The sequence below is a fragment of the Ascidiella aspersa genome, chromosome 1 (genome assembly GCF_963924565.1).
Source record: "Ascidiella aspersa chromosome 1, kaAscAspe10.2, whole genome shotgun sequence".
NCBI classification, from domain to species: Eukaryota; Metazoa; Chordata; class Ascidiacea; order Phlebobranchia; family Ascidiidae; genus Ascidiella; species Ascidiella aspersa.
The window spans coordinates 727900-742507 of record NC_139447.1 but is presented as its reverse complement, the minus strand read 5'-3'; the positions used below and the strand labels follow the sequence as shown (position 1 = coordinate 742507).

Here is a 14608-nt window from a genome sequence, read left to right as displayed (position 1 = left end):
AAATAGTCTGAAAAAAATCTCAAATGAAATAGTACAGTAAAAGTATTACCTAATATATAGTTTATAAAAATAAAATCTAAAAAATATACAGTAAAATTGCCAGCCATCTGTAACAACAAATCAAATATATATAAGAGAATAAATTGTAACTAACAGTATGTTGCTGTAAATCTGTGATACTTAAGTATTTCAAACTTAAATAGTAGTGTTTTTGCAAAAATAAATAAACATATAAATGTGTTATTAAATAAAAATATATTGGAATGCTGAGGATGTAATTTGCTGTTGCATATTGAAAATCAAATCCACAAGCACTATAAGTTCTAATTTATTAGTATTTGTTTAAACTAACAACAGGAACGAGTAATTGTTGGTCAGAGTTTATACAAGCAAACTTATACAGTGGAGAACTACTAGGCACAACAAACCAATCCAAACTAGAACCTTGTTTAAATTGCAAAAGTTGCGAACTTTGTTGATTCTTTAATGAAACAACAAGGTTGAAAACACTGCCATCTTTTCCTGAATGACTTGAATGCTCAATATTCAAAACTCCAAGACTTGTGAAGCTGATATTTTTATCTGTATGCAGCCGCAGATAATCTTCAACCGGTTTGTCGATGTCTGTATGAAATAGAGCAAAGCAAACAGTAGGAAGGGAGAAGATCGTATTACCACCTACTTCCTTTTTCTGCAGACAGAGGAACAATTTCCCGTTAATTTCCTGGACACAAATCAACCTCACAGCAGTAATGGCATGTGGTTGCTCAACTGGCAGAACTTGTGATCTTTTTCCACAAGCAACTTCATGCTTATATTCCCTGGTCCTTGAAATTAATGCAAGAATATCGCGGCACCTTAATTTCACGTTGTCGGTGCTTTTAAACCAGTTTGCTTGCAGTGACTCTGAGTCCGCCTGATCTGTGGTCTTAAGTTCACCTCCAGTTATTTTCCCGGTAAATGTCAGTCGTATCCAGCGACCCCCAGAGTTCAATTCAATGCACACAAGACCCTCAGGTTCAAAGTTTAACCCCGCTTCTTCCACGCATTCACGTTTCACGGCTTCCACGAAAGTTTCGTTCGGTTCTACGCGTCCCGCCGGCAAATACCACAATCCGTGACAAGATTTCTTTGCTTCTTGTATAAGCAAAACTTCGCCATCATCATTTACAACGACCGCTGCAACGATGTAGAAGACGGAATCACGTAAAACTGATGGAGAGCATAAAGGTTTTTGATCAAAGTCGCACTTTAGTAAGATCTTGTCATCAGCTTTGTTTTGTAGAATATCTGAGAGTTGTTTAAAGTTTTCTGGAAGCTCCATGATTTTAAAAAGTGCAAAAATTAAAAACCAATGAGCTTAGCATGATTTTGCTACAAAACAAATAAAAAATAGTGAAAAGTAAATTAGAAAAAATATTTAAGTATTAGAAGACACAGCCTTACATTTCATATGTCATAGAAGTAGGTGGTATGCTCTTTTTTACACAAAAAAGAATTAAAAAAATAGGATAGGGTTAGATAACTGTTTCATTGAAAAATATTTTATTTTTCTGACAACGTGTAAAAAACAAAAGGTAACATTGGTAAATTAAGAAAAAGAAAGTTGATCTACAACATTTAATTTTTTTTAATTTAGTTTTGTTACTTTATGACATAATTCACATTTTTATCTTTTAATGATGTTGACAAGGTATTATAACCGAATGCTACAATAACAAAATCCTAGTTTTAGTTTATGGATTGTAAAACAGACGAGCATATAAGTAAGTTACAAGTTAAACATCAAATAAAGCTTGGCGCTGGTCTAGAATCCTACCACAACGCGCATTATTTGGGTTAGGTTGCGGGTTAGCGTTTGGGTTAAGGTGGGTCAAGTATTATTATTATTAAATAAAGAATATAATAATACTTGACCCACCCACACCCAAACGCTAACCCGCAACCTAACTCAATTTTGTGCGTTGATTTCATAACTGTGGTAGGATTCTAGACCAGCGCCTAAAGCTTTAATCACAAAAGCAACCCAACTAAATTGTACAAAGCGTTGTGTAAAAATAAAACATTCACAAAATCCTACAGAACAATATATACATGTGCAGTCAACCAGAGCCTTCTACATTTGTGACGTCATAATCACAAGATCGCTGCGCTTCGCTGCATTCCAATGGAATCTATTGTTCCATAGATACTTTAGCGCTATTTTTATGAGAAAAACAAAAAAACAAAAAACTCATTTGATGAATAACAGATAAATAGCAAAAATTCTACCGATGTTAGGTTTGTTTGATAAATATGTAAACGAAAGGCACTGCAAAGACTAGCAGCCAACTTGCTAAACAAATCAATCAATAAAAATAAGTTAATTTTTTTCTCATTTTTTTCTGAAGTAGTTTGTTTTAAAATGTCGAATAAACCCACAGATGTAGGCACTAGGTAAACATTAATGTTTCTATAAATCCGTTTCCATAGTGTAAAACCAACAGTAAACCTACGCGTTTATTTATTCATTTTTTTTATATTGAAATGTTTTTATTTTTAAACCCCGTCGGCCGTCGTGTTTAATAGATTGTAGAAAGTTTTATATTTCTGCGATTCTATTTTTGTAAACTTTCGTGAAAACCCACCCTACCTAAACTCGTGAGAATTGCCTTTTGACAATTAAGATGTGGCAAACAACAAGACAACAAATTCCAAGAAGCTTTTAAAATAGATGCCACATGTTTGGAAAACACACACTAAAGTCAAACAAACCACTACTTATATACACAGTAGTAGCAGTGGTATAATAAGAAGCAGCTGCAGTAGAACTATTAGTAATTGTAGCGGGGACTATATAAGCGCTGGATTATAGATAAGGTCATTTAGTCGCTCCATGTCGACATGAAGCTCGTTAGTTCTATTCTGTTCTTCTTCTTTTTATTTCTCTTTAATCCGGACCTTGTGGATGCGGATGCAAATGGAGGATCGACATGCGCAGGTGAGTTCTGCGCAAGTTATCTGTTTGTGGAGATAGGTGGTTGTTAATTGACTCGTGTTTACAACCAATTACAGGCAAACGATTTTTAAGTGTTACTCAACTAACATTACTCAAGAAACTTCCAGGTTATTTACAAAGCATGACTGTATCTAAATGAGTATATTGTTGCTACTGTCCAGTTTTGTGCCAATTTAAAATTAGCCTATACCGAATTAAGGTCTTGCTGCGTCTAGCCATATAAACAGAGTTGTTTCTTGTAATTTAGCGGCGTATTCGTAAAACAATTTTATGCGTCAACATTTTGATCCAAGAACTTCATCTTGAAAACTTTGTTATAAAAAAAACATCCATATCCCAGTTCTGATGATATAATATTATCTTTGGTAATATTATTTTCTAGTAAAATAGGTAATTACTGATAAAAAATGTCAAAAACTCTAAATCATGGATAGAGATTTCGCTTCGTATCAATTTAAACTTTCAGCAAATTTAAAAAAGATGCCTGGCAAAAAACTATTGACGTGTTTCAAATCTAGACTTATGATTAAATCTATAATTATTAAACTAAAAATGTTGCCCAATTTTATATCTTTCTAGAGGATAAATTTCGTAATATTCTTGCAGTTGGTGTATCGTTATGTAATACACTACAGTAATATGAGACCCACTAACACAGACTACACATTGGGTATTTATTTGTTAAACATAATACAGAGCATCTGGTTTATCGGTTCTTCAGCTTATCATGTCTATATTTGTAAGAACCTACTTATCGTTAAGCATACATTGCGGCGACCCTGGTAAAAATAAATAACAAAACAGCGCCACAAGTGTTTACGACAACCTGCAGGTTTTCCCACAAACTGACGTAAATTGGTGAGGTGTAGGAATTAAATATATTGGACAGGAGTCGTTTGGCTTAAGGCCCCTGTCTACATAAATCAATAAGTTAATAGTGAACTTAGCAATAAACGTTTGGTTCTTGATATTAACACTGCATTGTGCAAAATCCTGAACTTGACAAAACTATTTCAATTACTACGATGCTGACTTAGTAAACGTTCTCTGTTGATTTTTTTCATTGGTTTTAGGCTAGTTAAGTGTCAACAAATTTTTTGCTAGTGAAATAGAAAAGGGAATTTATTTTTTCCCAATATCTGGGACAAAAACTTTCATACTTGTCTCGAGCAGTTATTTACGATTATATTCCAGTAAACAAATACTAATGTAATAAATGCAAACAGCGAATGAATTTTAAGTCTTATAAACAAAAACACGGAACTCATGGGAGCCTCAAGCAGGACTTGGTATGTGTTGTAATTTAACCAAGATTAACAACATTTAACAAAAAGCACTCTATACTACACATAGCTGTGACCTTAACACCGTGCTTACAACACCAGTAAAAAAGCTACTTTACAACCCAACTTTATCCTCAATTTTTACATTTTCCTACTTTTACCCATCTTTGTCTGTGTAGGGCCAAGTGAAGCATCCAGTCCGCACTCCATTTTACGCCATTTAATAACTGCAAGGCCTGGCAAACCTTATAGTAAACCTTGCCACGTTTATACAACAACTGTTCAAAGGCGCTCACCTTATTAAAGCTTGCGCGCTGAAAAGTCAGGATATAAACTGAGCACTTAGTTTCTGCTATTCGATTTTCCAAGCTATGACTTAGCTACGAAAACAGTATAATGACCTTACCCCAGTTTATGCAACACCAGCTTAAATACGAACCCCATTTCCTTAAGCTTGCGCGCTGATCATCGGTTTGGTCGAGCATCTCGCCCAAGTACACGCTACTGACGTCATCAGCGCAGCCGACCAGCACTTATGCGCCGCCCTACCGTCACCTGTCAATCAAGCTTGCTCGTCTCTCTTGGAGGAATTCGGACCTGCGCTCATCGACGGTTTCTACCAGAAGGAGACGCCAGATATCATCTGTCACAGGGTGATTCCCCTGATTAAATATCCGAGGGATATTAGTTTCGCAGTTGGGCGGTTACCTTGGTCAACTTGTGTGTTGTTATTTTTGTTACACTTGCTTTTTTGTGTCTCAAGCTTTTAAGGTGTTTTTGGGAACCGGAACTATCTTTGAAATTTCTTAAGCGATCTTTCAATATTCTAGCCTACCTCTTAAAAAGATACAGAAACAGGGCTATTACATGTCGCCTCTTTTGAAAAAAAAGACCCTCTGAGAATAAAAAATACCAAATGTGCCACATTTTGACATTTTGTTGCACAAAATTTTTACAAAATAATTTTTTTAAGTGATCTTGGGAATAGGGCCTAAATTAAGTCAAATGAGTTACCGGCGACAACAAGAAATCTAATTAGTTTTTAATGTTTCCCACTGGAACGTTAAAGGGATACAAAAAATACTTATGGTGTGAATCTGCCAAATAAATTTGCTTTGTTTTACATTTTTATTTTTGTCTTCTTATTGGGCAAAATTGTCCTGTTTGAAGTAATAGTAATAAACTATAAATAAAAAAAAGTTTATATAATTTGTTTATATATATAATAAGTTTTTAAAACTTATAAGTTGTTCTTTTAGAAATTGTTTTCGCTATTGGAACAGCAGTCGCCTATATTTCCTCGATATGTGTTCAACAACATAAAGTTTCTTTAATTCCCAGATCGGTTTGTGTCGCGTCGACCCCGGCAAGGAGTTCTGTCACTTGTTTCCACTGCCACCTAGCTTCGACGGAACAATTTCACCACGTCCGCTACATGGCGCTAAAGTGTCGCCCAAGGGGATTGAGGATTATCCGATCTGTGACCTCCCTGGGGTCAACGAAGTGTGCAAGATTATTGAAAAGTAATATGAAAAAACTGTAAATATTTTTATTTTTACCAAAACGATTATTTTGTTATTGTTTTATCCGCGCTACAAAAAAATAACAAATTTACCGACAGTGCCAATTTGTTTATCACTTGTTTCTCAGAGCTAGTTTGTAGATATTTTTGTTTTTTGGAAAATGTAAACAGAAATCCACAAAGGGTATAAAAAATATCTAAAACAAGTTTGTTTAAAAAAAGAAGAAACACAGAAATTTTGGTTATTTATAGAAATAAAGTGGTTTTAGATCAATTTAATTATTTATCCTAATTCTTAGTCACTTCGGGGATATTTTTACTCCTCATTTAATACCCCACCCGTTTAGTTTCGCGGACGTGCACCTGCCCCTACAGGACAAGGATAGGGATCGTTTCAGCGCCGAGCCAACTTTAAGGGGTTTTCACTGGAGGGGTAAGGATTGTGACGACACAAGCAACATGACGTACCCAGGGAGGAAACCCCTCGATATGGACAGAGAGAGGGACTCCAACTGCAACGGGATATTTGTGAGTTTACGAGAATAACATTTTAATATGGCTTCATAAGAATTGTGCGTAAAAAGATTTTTATTTTTATTTGAAAAACATATTGATTTTTTAAATTTAAAGTTAAAGAATACCTAATCACTTGCTTTAGCTAAAATATTATACGGTTACTTTATCGATATTCTGAGAATATGAAGTTTATTTAAATAATTTGCCTTCATTCAAAACGTTACGAAAACGCTAATTTGGAATGTTTATTTGGTGGTAAAATATAAATACCATACTATTGCAATCGAATGGTTTCTAAAATTTGCACAAAATATTTAAAAAAAACAAAGGCGATATTTAGATATGCTTTGTATTTTAGGCCTTTGTATTTATCATAGATTGAAGTAGATTTAAAGTTGAAATTATGTGCTTCTGAATTTACTGTTTTAGTCTCCTGGCTGCACTGAAAAAGCTTTTTCAGAACTAAGGTTTTGTTTCATCATAAAGACGACGCTCAGTTTAAAGAGTTTTTGTTCAGTGACGTCACAACGGGTATAGAGATTAGTGACGTCATAGTAGGCTGAACTAGCGATTAATTATTCTCCGGTGGCGCATAAAGTGTCTATTGTTCCACGGGTGCATTACGTCAGGTAGGACGGGTGATTTCCACTCAGGATGCAGACGTTCTATTGTTCGAGACTTTTTTGGATTTCTTGAAGCTTAAACTTAAAAGGCTTCCCAGCTATTATTTTTAGCTCTTCATTAATCAAGCATTTTGCATATTGCCTACTGAAGAAAGGCTCTGCTAAAGTCTTATCCCGAAATGATGCACCGTTTACGTTAAATAACTATCAAACAATCGCCACGTTTTCAGCTCGGAAGCGTTTTAGGATTATCAAGTTCTTGGTAATAGCGACGATTACATTCAATTGCAATTCTAATCATTTGATTGGTTTGTTTGTAATGTTTATTTGCTCTTTGAAATTTTTAATTATTCATTTTAAAAACATTTACCTACATTTTACGTAAGCCTTCATAACGCGCGTCTTTATTAGACTTCTACTTACCATTGTACGATATATAACACAGCATGTTATAACACAGGGGAATTTTTGTTTACAGATTTACTGTAGATACTATGGATAGCAATGCTAAATGCTGCCAGGTTCACATAACTTTGCAGATAATTTACCGCTAAAACTAAGTTCAAATAAAGTTTGTTCACTAAATATCACTTTTAAGTGAAATGTAATTCTAAGTCTTATTATTGTAAGGTTTGTTAATTTTAATTTTAAATTCACATATTTTGCAAGAAACCATAATGCTTTTTAACGCAGTGCTAAATATAAACCGTCTATATCGATGCCGTGAATCTAATGTTTCAAAACACCACAGTAAAGTTTCAACACTTTGCTAAACATGCTTTGAACAGAGCTTGCGTTTTATCACAACACGTGTGCAGGAATTTACAGGTCTCCTTTTAGGTGCAAATAAGCCCTTAACCTCTAAGTAACCCTTTGGCAATTTCTCGTGGTTGAGTATTTCAGAGTTGCAACACAGATCACGTGACGAAGCTTACGTAATTTGCTGACGTCACCGTTTCGCTCAACCTCACAACGATTGGAACCCTGTCAACGAACTTTGAGTGACCTATCTGTTGCTAGTTGCGCCGTTTTAAGACATCAACTTCTTGTGACTTCTCTGCCTTTAGTGTCTACAATGTTATAGCGTCAAATATGGCAAATAGGGCCTGATGCTTACGAAGTTGTACTTTGTTACATTTGTTCGTGGTTCACAACCTTATTAGTCGGAAAACTATCGCCCTATGGGTGCAGACAAATCATTAACACAAATAGTGATTACAAGCTGATTTGCACACAAGAAGAACTTGAAGCAAGAGACTAGTTTAACTAATTCTTTAAAAGATAAAATTTATAAACACAAGCATCAGAACACAAAAATTAGTAAAAAATACTAAATTCACGTAATTACCTAAAATAACATTACAAGTTCTAGGTAGGGGTGTTGGAGTCGCATCGCTTAAGTTCACCCACGTTTGCGGGTTTGGGAAACACTTAATTTATATAAGCTATTGCTGCCAGGCATAATATCAGTTTGTAGAGCTCTTCAGGCAAATGTAAAAAATTATATTTGCCAGTAGAGCTCTACAAACTTGACACTTAATTTATATTTGTTAAAGCTTTCGTTTGATATATATCCTGCTTTGCTCCAAAAAAACACAAGGAATTTATATGATATGTTTGATAAGCGGGCGTCATTTGCATAACTGCTCGAAACTCGTGCTGAGTTCGACTACTTGGGTTTCACTCTATTCACCCCTAAACCCCCTTTTATTCGCAGGGTGTGGACCCCAGTAACGGGGTCCCATACGAGCAGTTGTACTGCGGGGACACCAACCCCAGGGGTATAATGGTGTTGGGTGACTCTGCAGCTGCCCACTTTCACATCCCGGGAGAATACTTCCAAGCGCAGACGCTAAGCAAGGTGGGTGAGGTTAAGAATGTTGGGGTGAAATTATAAGTGGCTTGTGTTGTGGGGGCGTTGGTGATAGGAAATGTTGACAACTGTTTCCTAGTAAACCTAATTTGTGATAGCAGTCAAATGTGCATTTTTATTTTGATCTGACACTAATATATCATAGAGTCCTCCAACCATGTTATAAATAGTTTTTTAAACTTTGTATAAACAATTATAAACTAAAGTGCGATCGCTTGTTTAAAGCGTTTTTTTTACTTGCGAAGACATTTTACAATTTGCTGAATTTTCTAAAACATCTTATAGCTTAGTTGTTTTACATAAATGAATACTACTACATTCGCTAAATATGAGGCCAAAAAGATTATAACCTAATTAACCGGTATAATATTCTGTAGTGCAAACTATTTTATAAAATTATATTCATCACTTTCTAAAGCTTTTAATCTATAAAACTAACCGCACGGCGTTTTATTGCACTGAATTTGAATTATTCCGTCATTAATGATGTATTATTACGTCACAATGCAGGACACTTTCAAGGACTTGATCATGATCTTGACAAACGAATTTGATTGGCCGCAACTTTCGTCGGTCACCGGTATATTGTGACGTCATAAATATTTGACAATACTTGGCACCGAATGGCGTCTGTAATAAACACAATATATACGTATATATTTTCAATATTTGACTTAACTATTATACTTTTTTGACCTACTTAATTATACTAAAATAGAAATTAACATGTTAGAAAAACAGGAAGTTAAAACTAATTTTATAAAGTTCAAATTTAATATTATCTCAATTTGGCTTTACAACTTGTTTTGTTTAAACTACACCAAAAATGCCTTAAAATAACTTAAAAACCTCACAAATTGCCCTTTCGACGTTGTTCCCTTTAAGTGAGACATTTGCAGCTTACATGGACAACCAGTGGCCGGGTTCGATCTGGGGACCCGTGGATTCTATGTACAAGCGAATGTTGGAGCGGAACCTCTGTATTCACCGGGATTACCAGAACATCGGGGTTAATGGGGGCGACTCAGGGAACATGCACGGCATCATGAAGGGGCTGGCCCGGAACCGGACCGAAGACTACCCCCTGCTCGTCGCCCTGGCCCTCGTCGGGAATGACGTGTGCAACGGGTATGTGTGACGTCATAGAAGGTGTGGATTTGAATGTCGCAATAATTGTGTGCGGCATTTTCATAGGAATAGTGTAAATACCGGTCGTGTTTTTAGATGTTAGTTTAAAGGTATTTTTGGTATTTTGAGCAGACAATCCACACCTTTCCATTTACTCATTGAATGAGCAACTTGGGTCATAATTTCCGAAATATTGATTAGTTATTGTTTTGAGAAGATTAAATAACGTAAAAGTAACAGTGGTTGAAATCAACAGGTTTTTAAAACCGGTTACAGTATTTGCCACGTGTTGGTATCCAATGTACAACTTATTTTAAAGTATGACCTTGAGTCGACCTTGTTTCGCCCAGCCACGTGGACACGCTGTCACGGATGACCAGTCCAGCAGAGTACCACAGCAACATGCTGACCACCTTAGAGTACCTGGACACAACACTACCCAAGGGAAGTACTGTGGTTATAACGGGACTCGCAGATGGAAGGGTGCTATGGGACACAATGCACGACAGGTATGACGTCACAATGCACGACAGGTATGACGTCACAATGCACACTGGTATGACGTCACAATGAACACTGGTATGACATCACAATGAACCCTGGTATGACATCAGAATGGACATTGGTATGACGACACAAGAAATAAGCTGTAACGTCACAATACACATAAATATAGCGGCACAATCAACACTGGTATGACGTCAAAATAAAACATACATGACGTTACTTTAATAGCGTTACAATGTTCTCAGGTATTTCGTCACTGTAAACAGTTGTGACGTCACAATACACAGAGGTGTAACGCCGCTTTATAGAAAATTGCTACACGCATTCAAAAACTTTGCAAGTAATTAAATTGGTTGGAAATAAACTCTTGTATTAGCATAAGTCAATGAGACGAATCAAGGTCATGACGACTGATGTGCAGTTGGCTTGGCTTGGCGCACTTGACGTGAGTGTTTTTGTCAAATAAAATTGTAGTATATTTTTCTTTCCTTCTAAAGTAGAAAAAATAAGTAAACAAAGTTAACATTTTATGTCTACGTTTACAGAGAAAATACAAAAAAATGTATTATAAAATGTAGGTTCATGTCGGGTACGTTGTATACGTTTTGTCGAGTCATTCGCAACAATCTGAAACCAACATTTGAAGTAACCTGAGTTAACGTGGGGAATCCCCTATAACATCCTGCTTCTGTGAATAGCCTATTCACAGTGTCACGTGACTGGAAAGTTGGCATACGTCATCCCAAGTACGTCACATTTTGCGAACGCTGCAAAATCGCTTCCCGGGTCTGTCGTACACATAAGCGACGATTCGTAGAACTCACTCGATTGACGCAATGTAGGTAGAATTAAGGGAAATATTGCTGGCAACTGTCCAGTCAAATATAGAAAAGATCATTTGAGAAAGTAGAATCTCGGGAATCCCCATAAGTGGGAACACAACAGTCAAAATATATCTTGAAATTTCCTGAGATTTTTGTGATGTGTTGTTTTTTTCCAATACTCAGCACCGTCCGGTTTTTCCACCAAGGTTCAAGTCGTGTACTGAAACCATTGAAGCTCAGACTATCATGGCGAGCTTAAAAGGTTCAGTGACCCGGCATTTCCAAACCGAAAAGCTATTTCAAACTTTACCGTTAAGAAATAAATGTGACGTCATAACTTGACCTCATGGTAAGGTTGAAAAACTTTCCCAACAGCACTTTCACCACTCTCTCTACAAACTTTCCAACCGAATATAGATTGCTGTTATCTTTACAAATGTAAAATGTTGTACTTACTACATGTTTACAGTTTGGAAGGTACCATGGGGTATTTTTACATACCTTATCGGAACAACTTGTAATGTGTTATCTGTCACACACTAACATACAAACACTTTTCCACCTCAGATTTCATCCGATTGGAGAGCTTAACAGTGACGTGAAGTACTCGGACCTCTACGGTTACCTCAATTGTTTGGAAGAATCGCCTTGCACTGGGTGGATGAACAGCAACGAAACACTAAGGAATCTAACATCTGAAGTTAGTATGTGTCCCTGCAATTACTGTCTTGTTTTCAATTAAATTATTTTCGTTTGGCAATTTCATCTCATTTTTTAAGCTTTACACGCAGATTTCAATTGAACTTTTCCCCTGAAATTAGTTCACGTTACCCCAAGGGGTTCCTGGACTCCAGTTAAAGAACCCTTAAAAAACAAACATCCATATATTAAGTAGACCTAGTTTGTTCACGCATAAAATATCTCCAAGTATAAAAGTATTACTTAAACTTACTTCCCAGCGCAACGCCGGATTAGGGCTCAACTGCGTGTGAAAAAATGCTGTAATTGTCCTGCATCTACGACTACACGTTATTATTCGTTGCACCCTAACTGAATCCTTATTATTTGCAGCGAGCTTTCGAGTTAAGTGACATTGGTAAGGAAATCGCCTCCAACTCAAGCTACAACAACATCGAGGTCGTATATGTTGATTTCGACATCAGGAAAGGTTAGTTTGTTACTTTTATTCACTCCAATGACTGATGTACTCTGAAGGTAAAAGTAGTGCATTTGAGTTTGACTATAAACCAGAAAAGCAATATTTCACTGATTATACAATATTTTCTGGTAAAGTTTGTTTAATGAAATTGAAATTCTAAAGATTGTTATGCATTGAAGTTTACAAGAGATATGTTAAATTGAAGTGTAGGTTAGTTACGCCCACTTCACGCCCATATTTCTTCGTAGTGGTGTTGAAAAAGAACTTAGTTCAAATTTGTTCAAAATATCCAATTCAAACTATTTTTAAATATTCATTTACGAGCTACACAGATCCAAGTTTAGTATGTCTTAAAAATGTTTTTTTTTATCCGATTGAAGTCATTTAAATTTGCCACGCCCCTTACACGCCCATATATAATCCCAGTGATTTCGACGTGGGTGTCACGAGGTGGCGCTGCACACGAGGTCATTGAACCCGTGGATGGATTTCACCCCAGCCAGGTGGGACAGGCCCTAACTGCAGAATACATGTTCAGCGACCTTATGACGTCATACCCCCACGTGCTGGGCAAGGTCAACCCGAACAACCACAAGGTCAAGTCACAGTTCGGTGATCAGGGCGGATATTAAGTGCTTGTGGGCGCTGGAGCGTGAAATAAATATATTGTGGTGAAACTTGTCGTTTTTCTGTTAGTCGACATTAAAGTTAATTAGTGTTTTTTGCACAAAAACGAACAAAAAATAATATTTTTTAAGCATTTTTAAATTATTTTCCACTTAAGCAAAAAAAATTGTGATGCATGAAAAGTATTTTTTCTCATAAAGCTTAGAATTATAAACCTTTCAAATATATTTCATTCCTACGATTTTTGTATAAATATTTTAAAGTTTGTAAATATATTTTCAAAAAACCCAAGTTTAATTTTTTTAAAACATAACCAACCGATTGTAATAAGACAATGCAGTACACATACTGTGAGAATGGCGATACACAAAGTAAAAACTGCTATAAATGGCTCATTTTTATTGCGACGAGACAGCAATGGTTTCAGTAGAAAGCACAAATTTATTGTAGTTTGTTGAGGCCGCGGGCCAATTCCAACGATTTGTTGCAAATCGCAAATCGTGAGAAACGCGTCGATGGTATCTTTCGCTTTTTAGCGTATGGGAAGGAAAGAGCTCAGCTTATAGGCCTACCTAAAACCATCCTCAAACTCAAGCCTCCGAAGTCGTTCGGGTTACAGGCCCACACCAACGAGCCCGGCAAAAAAGCCAGTCGAAGTTAATGTGGGCGCAGACGCGCAGCACTATTAAATGACGTCATTAAAAGGAAAATAAATAGTCGTAATAGGCTCCCGGTAGGCCTAACTAAATCGGAATAAGTCCCAAATCCGACGAAATAAGACCTAAATGGTCAGAATCAGGCCTGTACAAAAAATATTTTAGCGTTTTGCGACAGTGTTCAATGCGAGCAATTGCACTGGCGAAGTTATAACACCACAGAAATAAATATGCATTCAATATTTAAAATACAGTCCATGTTTTAAGTAGACAATTTTAAATATTCGGATCGTTGATTAACTTTTACCTTTTATTATTTTTTAAATGAAAGGATTTCAGCCTTTTTAGTTGATTTGTTTTTAAACTTTAAAATGCTGTGCAAAGTTATAAGCGATATAATGTTAAAACATTAAACTCTTGGAAAAATGTTGGCAAACATTAGCTCACAAAGGATAATCTTAAGCTGGTTACGTAATTCAAATCGAGCCGAAATTTTAAGTTACCAGGTAAATAATCGCTGCTTGAAATGCGACTAATTACCTGAACATCTGTCACAACGAAAAGGCGCTGGGCGTGAATCAGCAAATATACGACTTTCACGAAACGCGTCACGCCTGGAAAGCGCTGAGTAACTGCTTTCTCGCCAGACGAAGTTGCCCACAGGTGTAGGGTAGGAGAAAGTCACTACTGACTGACTAGTTAAGCTGGTTCGCCTTATTTGGGCAAGCGAAGGTTAGAGGAAAGAAGCTGCGATTTGGCGGGAACAGGTGCGCTTTTGGTTGGACGAGAGAAAATGACAGGTTGCCACGCGACTAATTTAAATGACGCGAGTTTTTTTTGTTGCACTGATGGAAGCCTAAAGTTCCCAATTTTTAATTTTATTTAATCGCTT

At 36.3% G+C, this 14608-nt stretch overlaps 2 protein-coding genes across 2 annotated transcripts; one reads left to right on the top strand and one right to left on the bottom strand.

The window, feature by feature from the left end:
• Positions 1-19: 19 nt before the first annotated feature.
• Positions 20-1373, bottom strand: LOC146166417 (8-oxo-dGDP phosphatase NUDT18-like). The gene has a single exon (XM_083390300.1). The coding sequence runs from the start codon at positions 1322-1324 to the stop codon at positions 332-334; it is 993 nt and encodes a 330-aa protein (XP_083246426.1). The 5' UTR covers positions 1325-1373; the 3' UTR covers positions 20-331.
• A 1510-nt stretch (positions 1374-2883) lies between these two features.
• LOC146166416 (acyloxyacyl hydrolase-like) lies at positions 2884-13065 on the top strand. The gene is made up of 11 exons (XM_083392518.1): positions 2884-2980; positions 4735-4934; positions 5623-5804; positions 6151-6331; positions 8660-8803; positions 9326-9395; positions 9715-9943; positions 10294-10452; positions 11842-11974; positions 12346-12442; positions 12860-13065. Exons 1-11 carry the CDS (start codon positions 2884-2886, stop codon positions 13063-13065), a joined length of 1698 nt encoding a protein of 565 aa, XP_083248644.1.
• The last annotated feature ends 1543 nt before the right edge of the window (positions 13066-14608 follow it).

Coding starts and splice junctions, on each gene's coding strand:
- LOC146166417 (XM_083390300.1), bottom strand. CDS start 1,324: ATGGAGCTTCCAGAAAACTTTAAACAACTCTCAGATATTCTACAAAAC.
- LOC146166416 (XM_083392518.1), top strand. CDS start 2,884: ATGAAGCTCGTTAGTTCTATTCTGTTCTTCTTCTTTTTATTTCTCTTT. Junction 6,332..8,659: donor CCAACTGCAACGGGATATTT/GTGAGTTTACGA, acceptor TTTTATTCGCAG/GGTGTGGACCCCAGTAACGG. Junction 8,804..9,325: donor AAGCGCAGACGCTAAGCAAG/GTGGGTGAGGTT, acceptor GTCACAATGCAG/GACACTTTCAAGGACTTGAT.